The 7,623-nt window shown below is 56.6% G+C and overlaps 2 protein-coding genes across 2 annotated transcripts in view; one reads left to right on the forward strand and one right to left on the reverse strand.

Moving 5' to 3' along the window:
• Nucleotides 1–2,526, forward strand: part of SLC25A47 (solute carrier family 25, member 47) — a 7,908-nt gene extending 5,382 nt beyond the window's left edge. Inside the window, exons 4-6 of the mRNA XM_006839526.1 lie at nucleotides 604–786; nucleotides 1,564–1,876; nucleotides 2,246–2,526. Of these exons, the coding sequence (XP_006839589.1) occupies nucleotides 604–786; nucleotides 1,564–1,876; nucleotides 2,246–2,526 (777 nt within the window). The remainder of the gene's footprint in view (nucleotides 1–603; nucleotides 787–1,563; nucleotides 1,877–2,245) is intronic.
• Nucleotides 2,527–5,736: 3,210 nt separating this feature from the next.
• WARS (tryptophanyl-tRNA synthetase) overlaps nucleotides 5,737–7,623 on the reverse strand; it is a 21,697-nt gene continuing 19,810 nt past the window's right edge. Inside the window, exons 10-11 of the mRNA XM_006839610.1 lie at nucleotides 7,495–7,623; nucleotides 5,737–5,898 (exon numbers count right to left, since the gene is read on the reverse strand). The exon at nucleotides 7,495–7,623 is cut by the window's right edge and continues 6 nt beyond it. Of these exons, the coding sequence (XP_006839673.1) occupies nucleotides 5,737–5,898; nucleotides 7,495–7,623 (291 nt within the window). The remainder of the gene's footprint in view (nucleotides 5,899–7,494) is intronic.

Consider the following 7,623-nt stretch of genomic DNA (forward strand, 5'->3'; position numbering starts at 1 on the left):
TCTATTCCCGTAAGGATTTACACCCTCGGAAACCCTGTACAGGGTCGCTATGGGTCGGAACCGACTCGACGGCACTTAACAACAACAACAACAAAATGTCTTACTGATTGTATGAAAATCCATATTACCTTAAAAACAATTTTTCCCCCATTTCATTCAAAATGCCTCTTATTACCATAAACACATGGTTGCAACATAAAATTCAAAGTAGAAAAATAATTTGGTCTTGGCATGGTTAACGCAAGTGAACTTGGATTTTGTGGGGACAGAGATGAATGGAAACCAGCCATGGTAATAGAACACTCCAGTTAGGCACCATCATCACCAGACAGCTCTCTGTACCCCACACATCCTCAGAGCCTGGGCCTCTGAGCTGGACCTGTGTCCTCTATTCAGTAGTTCTCAGCCTCAAAACTAGGTGTTATGACCCCATTTTACTGCTGGGGAAACTGAGGCCCCAAGGCAGGGAGGGACTTGACAGAGATATCCCTGTGAGGCGGGCAGAGTCGGGACAGACACCAGTTCCTGGGGCCCAGCTGGGGGTCTTTGGGCAGCTCCCCTTCTGGCTCGGCTGACTTGTTCTTCATCCTGTCCACTGGCCAGGTGTCCGGTTTCTATAAGGGCCTCTCGCTGCCTGTGTGCACTGTATCCCTGGTCTCATCTGTGTCTTTCGGCACCTACCGCCATTGTCTTGCGCACATCTGCCGGTTCCGGTACGGCAGCTCGGACGCCAAGCCTGCCAAGGCCGACATCACGCTCTCAGGATTCACCTCTGGCCTTGTCCGCGTGAGTGGCGGGGCACAGGCAGGGTGGGAAAATAAGGCCAGGTTGGGGATGAGGACCCAGGCCTCCCTATGGGCCAGGGTTCCCTATCTCAGCAGTGTGCAGCTGAGGAGGTCTAGCTGGTCATCAGAGCACTGGCCCGTGGAGAGAGAGGGATGGCTGAAGGGACTCAGCATCTCCCTGTCATGCCAGGAGGCCCAGAGGGACAGGAGGTCACCTGGAAGACCATGGGGCTGACTCTCTAGGAATGGCTCCACCTCCAAGTGGGGACTCGTCCTTCTTGCTCACCTGGTCAAAGTCCCTGCCCTCATATGTTCACACTCCAGTGACATGTAACAGCCAACCAGAATGACACGGACTACGACAAGGACAGTCAAGTCCAACGCTCCTGCCTCTTGACTGTCATTTGTCATGCTGAGCTTCAGATGTCATGAGGATTCAATGAGATCCTGAGTGTAAAGCCTCCAGCCTGGTGCCTGACATAGAGGAGCACCCACAAAATGTCACTGGTCATATTATCATACTATCAAAATGACTGTTGTTAGGTACACTCAGAACCGGAGTTACAGGCATTTACTTAACACTTGTATTAGGGGAAAATGTTGCTGAAGATCTTTTTCTTTGGGGGCCCGGGGTGCTGACAAGTTTGGACTCGACTCCATCTCAGACTTTGAGTTGTCTGTAGCTTCCCGGGGCGCCTGGGCAAGATGAGGATAATGTTGGCAGCTCCCACAGGTCCAGGGGTGTGTGGAACCATGGGATTCCTCCTCCTTGTTTCAGGTGTTCCTGACCTCGCCCACTGAGGTGGCCAAGGTCCGTCTGCAGACACAGACACAGCAACGGCGACTCTCCGCCTCGTCCACTGTGTCCCCCATGTGTCCTGTGCCCCCTGCTCTTACATGCCTGGCCCCTGAGTCTAAGTATCGTGGACCGTTGCACTGCCTGACCACGGTGGCCCGTGAGGAGGGTCTTTGGGGCCTCTACAAGGGCAGCTCAGCTCTGCTTCTCCGGGATAGTCACTCCTTTGCTACCTATTTCCTCTCCTATTCCATCTTCTGTGAGTGGCTCACCCCAGCTGGTCAGAGGCAGCCAGGTAAGCCCAGGGCTGGATCTGGGTCGGGGGATGTGGGCCCCAGGCAGCCAGGTGAACCCGGGGCTGGGCCTGGGAGGGGTGGAGGTGGGCCGCAGCCCAACAGGAGTTGTGTGGAGACAGACTGGGATGAGGCCATACCACAGTGGTCATCTGCGGAGCCCTCCCTCACTTGTAGAATGGCCCCTTTGTACATGTGGAGTAAATACTAGCTCAGGGCTGCCTGGCTCTGCCGGAAAGCTACTGCGTGGCCTCACACAAGTCACCTTGCTGTTCCCAAGCCTCAACTTCCCCAGGGGTCCCCTAGGGCTGGACTGCTGCCCTGGGCACCCACTGGGCTTCCAACCCAAGCTCTCCTGGGTCTCCCTGCAGATGTCTTGGGCGTACTGGTGGCTGGTGGCTGTGCAGGGGTGCTGGCCTGGGCTGTGGCCACCCCCATGGACGTGATCAAGTCGCGCCTGCAGGCAGATGGGCAGGGTCAGCATCGCTACCGGGGCCTCATGCACTGCGTGGTGACCAGTGTGCGGGAGGGGGGCCCTCGTGTCCTCTTCAAGGGGCTGGCTCTCAACTGCTGCCGAGCCTTCCCCGTCAACATGGTGGTCTTTGTCACCTATGAGGCCATACTGAGGCTGGCCCAGGGCCTGCTCACATAGCCAGTCCCAATGGCCCCCGGGCTTCGAGAGGCTTCCAGGAGGCAGAGGGGAGTATCGGGGGTCTGGGTCCACCGCACTAAAGCTCAGGCCAGCTGGACGGCAAGAGTCCAGTGCAGAGCAGGCAAACTTCAAGGGCAGACCTGTGGTCAGCCCAGGGTCGACCTTCGGGTCACACCAGCCTGGGCAGAGTGGGCCTTGGCTGGGACTTTCTCTGAAGCCCCCTCCCCATCCACAGAGCCCCTCCTCACTGCCATCCATTTCCTGGGCCCCTGCCCAGCCCCTCCACCCATTCACCCCCAGCTCCCACCTCTATTTATTGTGCTGCCTGCCCCTCACCCTCTTCAGACCTTACACTCGAGGTGCTCCCTCAAGGGCTGGACCCGATGAGCAGACATGCTCCCAGGCTCTCTGGGACTGGGAGACCTGGCAGAGGTCTGGTGTAAGTGCTGTGGAGACACCCTCAATGCCTGGGAATGCCCCAGAAGGTTGCTTGGAGCTGTTAATAAATGTTTCTGAGGTGGTCAGCGGAGTCACTCAGTCTGAGGGAGGAAGGGCTGAGGTCCTCGTACTTCTTGAAGCTTGCCCGCCCGTACCCGGAGCCAGGGGCAGCAGGGTGAGCACTTTGGACCTGCTGTTGTTATACACATGGGCACACTGAGGCCCGGCCAGGCTCTTGGCTGACTCTGCTCTCAGCCTTTGGGGTGGGGGGCCCTGACCCGTCCTCCATCCACACCCTGATTCCTGGGTGAACCCTGGCTCTAGCCAGCTCCATCCACCGTCCTGGCCTCTCCTTGCCCCAACACTTGACTTTTAGTGACCTCTCTGGAGAGGGCTGGAGGTGGGGAGGCATCTGGAAAACACTCTAAACATCTGGCTGAAGTCAGAGGAGGGGGATGTCCAGGCTCACACTGGAAGGGTGGGATTTATGATTGAGCTCCAGAGACCCCGGCCTCTCCCTGTGGGGGTGACAGGGGCCAGGAAGGCAGGCCTCGTCCCAGTGCCCTCAGCACATCTCAGAACACGGGATCTTGACTGAGCCTTTGGCCTGAGTGACCTCCAGCCTCTGGTGGAACACACATTGTCCTGTTCCCAGAACGGTGGGTGGACACGGTCCTGAGTCTGTACAGGTTGTCCCTCTGCCCCCTTGGCCTGTCTGATGGTCATTCCGGGCACCACCTCCTCCAGGAAGCTCTGCTTGACCCCTGGCTGCTGCTATGTGTGTTTGGCTGTGAGCTCCTGAGGGCAGTGCATGTCGCATTTGGAGTCTGGACCCCAGCTCCCAGGCCTGCACATAGTAGGGGTATGGAACAAAGGAGATTATGCAGTACTTTCCTGAAAGTCCACCAAGGTTAAAACACACCATGCTCTGGTCAGTGCTGGGCACATGTCCTCCCAGGCCTGGATGTCCGGGCCACTTTTGGAAGATCAATGAAGGCCTGGCACAGCCTGGGAAGGAGAGCTGTCGGCGGCACTGCCGCTTCCAGGGAGGTGTTCCTGGATGGGGGACCTGGGCTCCTGCAGACCTGGCAGGCTTCACTGACCTACCCGTGCCCTGTGGTTGGCTTCTGCTCTACAACCTGAGGGTCTGCCTGGAGAAAGGTGGGCCCAGACTCACACAAGCCAGCCTTCCACTAACCCAGCAAAGTCCAGCGTTGGGGCAGCGTGGCCATCCTACTCCTCTGGTACCAATTGCTTCCCTGGATGTGGGTGCGGTTCTGTAGCCACTGCAATGGACTCCCAGCTCCCTGTCCACGCTCGCCCACTGCCCTTGGGGAACTGCTATAAACCATCAGTTTTCAGGGACTGTGGTGGAGAGGTGGGGCCTGGGTTCTGTGCACCGGCAATGACTGTGGGCAAGTCACCTGGCCACTTGATGGAGCGTACACCCCAAGGCCCTACACAGGAAGTGTCTTTGCTGCCCGTGTGAAACATGTAGGACCAGAGAGGTTCCCAAATCACTGTCACACAGCTGATGGGGGACTGGTCTGTGGGTCTCTGAAAACTCACACCCCGTGTACAAGGCTCTGCCCGGCCTGCCACACCAGTGGGTGGGTCTGAGGGTAGCAGTTGTGTGGTCCGAGGACTTCCACTATGCCCTCATTTAATCCGAGAGACTGGACCTGTGAAGTGGGTCCAACGGGCAGGAGGTGGCACCGGCTGCTATGGTCACACAGTGAGGGGCCCTCCAACCCTGCTAACACCACTTCTGAGCAGTCCGGGGCTGGCTCCTCACCTGCTTCCCACAGGCACCTGGAAAACAGAACCAGGTCTAGGTGTTCAGCTTGGGTAAAGTGTGGTGGTAAACAGTGACCTCTGACAGGCTGGGTCCCGGGGCAGGCCACTCTTCAGTGTCCCTTTGGCTCCAGAACCACTTGCTGTTGCCCCCAAAGGTGACCCACCAGAATCTGAGGCCAGCCCATAACTTTGGGCAGCTGCTGGCCTGACAGGTGGCCTTGGCTTCCTCCTCCCATCTCCCAGGCAAGACTAGGCCACACGGACAGATGGACAGGAGTGAAGGAAGTTTATTTCTGTCAGGAGAGCATGCGGGCAGGACACCTCAGCCAGGCCTGGATCCAGATATTCCCACCGCCCTGGGGGGCAGTGGGTGCCTCAGTCATTACTGCCTTCAGCACCGGCTGCCGAGGGCGCAGAGGTGGGATCACTCGCTGTAGACATGGGAGCCGTGAGGAGCAGGGAGGATTTCCAGTGGTGATGGTGGTGGGGTACATCAGCCACAGAGTTTCACTAACAGAGACTGGAGAGAATAAAAAGCGGCCGACTCCATCAAAGACCAAGTCTGAAAAGCAGCTATGAAAGCCGGGAGACACGTAGTCAACGAAGACCCAGACTTTCTAACATTGATGCCTTTTGTCCCATGGTGGAGACCCATTAAGAGTCCCTGAATTAATTGTTTATAGCCTTTAGTTTACAAATGTCACCCCTTTGGAGTCTGGAGGAGGGTGTAATGGTATTCAGAACCTTAGAGACGTCCTTGGGGGAACCTTGTGGGGGACACTCACAGCTGGCCTGCTCCATTAGACCACGTGACCCTAGCCGGGCTCCGTCCCTAACAGACAGACAATGGCAGAGAAGCAGTGTTCAATACACACAGGCCACCGGACAGCAGGAGGGACAGGTGCCGGTTGACAGAACCTATGAGGGTGGTGGCGGGGCGGGGCTGGGGTCTATGACAGACAACAGAGACAGGTGTCACTGGAAGTCGAAGAACAGCTTCCGGGGCGTCATGAACTCTTGCACCACCTCGTCCGTGACCTCCTGGCGCCGGGCTTGGTGCTCGGCGATCAGGGGCTGCAACACGTCCACCAGGGCCTTCTTCAGCTCGCCCGTGAGCATGGCCCCGCTGCTGTAGTCCTGAGGCGGGAGGGAGAGAGCAGTGAGGAGCAAGGCAGGGAGCAGAGAGCGAGCTCTAGTCACAGATGCTGTTACCTCGCTGTCACCTCCACCTGCAGCGGAAACTCTGAGTCTCCTTTAGGAAACGAGCCACCACTCTACCATCTATCTACCATTCCCTGCTGTGGAGCTGTAGGGTAAGCAACAGACTGCTAACCGTAAGACTGGTGGTTCACACCCACCTCTCACTCCTTGGAAAACCTATACAAGGTCACTGAGTTGGAACCGACTCCACGGCACTTAACAACCACCACCACCCATTTCAGTGTACCCTTCAGTGGGTTTCAGTGTAGTGTCAGCCAGGTGCAACTTTAGAACATCTTCCTCACCTCAACCTCAAACCCCTACATCACCATGGGTCCCTCATCCCTGTCAACAGATTTCCCTGATTTGGACATTCGTAGGTAAGGAACCTCCAACACGAGATCTCCTGGAACCGGCTTCTTTCACTTGCTCATCCAGAGCAGGCCTCAGAACTTCGCTCCTATTTAGGGGCAAATGCTATTCCAGTGTACGGCCAGCGGGTAGACGTTGGGTTGCTTCCACGCTTGGCTCTTGTGAACAGGCCACTGTGAGCCTTCATGGGCAAGCTGCCATGTATTTTTATTGTTACTTAGGAGCCGAGCTGCAGGATCCTATGAAAGTTTGTTCTGTGTCGCTGTGGATTTTACACAACTAGTGTAGCCTTTGTCCTTTGTTCCTGAGATCACCTCCCCAGTTTCGGACTCTCAGCTGTGGTTGGTCAGCTGACTCGGGGAGGTGCCTCACCGAGTCAGTCCCTGGCTGGGCAATGGGGCCCCAGTAAAGGCTCTGGACGTGGGAGCCCGTGACAGGACAGGTCCCAGAGCATGGGGGAGCTAGTGGATGGTGGGGGTCGGGGACATGGAGCTCATTTGCTCCAGCTCTAAAACTGTTCTGAAGTGGTTCGTGCCTGCGTAAGTCCTCCGTCCTCTAGTCCAACAGTCCCTCTCTATCAGTGTGTTCGGTTCCAGCACAGAACCTGCTGTGAGCACCACCCTCATGCTCAACATCTCTGTGGGAAAAACCTCTTCTCTATTCAGGACCATTTCTGCAGAAATGATCAGAAACAGTGTGGCAAGTCTGGGGCGGGTCTATGGAGATTCTTTGGGCTCTTTGTACTCACAGCTGAAGTGTCAGCGAGAGACCAGGGTGGCCAACACTCCACTCACCTAAGGCTTAGAATCACTGCAAACACAACAGCATCACAGAACCCCTGCTAACTCGGCAGGTGAGAGTTGAGGTCTTGTGGACATCTGCAATACTTTGATGCCTAGTAAGCCTTTGTGTGTGGTCACAGCGGTCCTACTCTGTTCAGCAGTAGGAACACTGTCTGGTTCTGCACCAGCCCCACGATCGCTGCTGTGTTTGGGCCCAATGCCGACAGCACTATCAATAGCATTGGTACTTTTTTCTCATGAGCTGTCTATTCTTGAAGCTTCTTGGCAAACGGTTAGGGAACGTGACTGAGGCTCGTTTCGGCTCTACCACACGGGCTGTTTGGGGCGGCGCTGGCTGGCCTGTGGCCCTTTCACTCACCTGTCTGATCTGCTCGAGCCTGTCATCATCCTCGAGGAAGAAGGTCAGGTACATGAAGGATACGTCCACGTCACAGTTGCCCCCAAACTGCCTGTGCTCCTCAACAGTGTCTCTCCCCCCAGAGAATGC

This window comes from Chrysochloris asiatica, unplaced genomic scaffold (genome assembly GCF_000296735.1).
Source record: "Chrysochloris asiatica unplaced genomic scaffold, ChrAsi1.0 scaffold00025, whole genome shotgun sequence".
In the NCBI taxonomy this organism is placed as follows: domain Eukaryota; kingdom Metazoa; phylum Chordata; class Mammalia; order Afrosoricida; family Chrysochloridae; genus Chrysochloris; species Chrysochloris asiatica.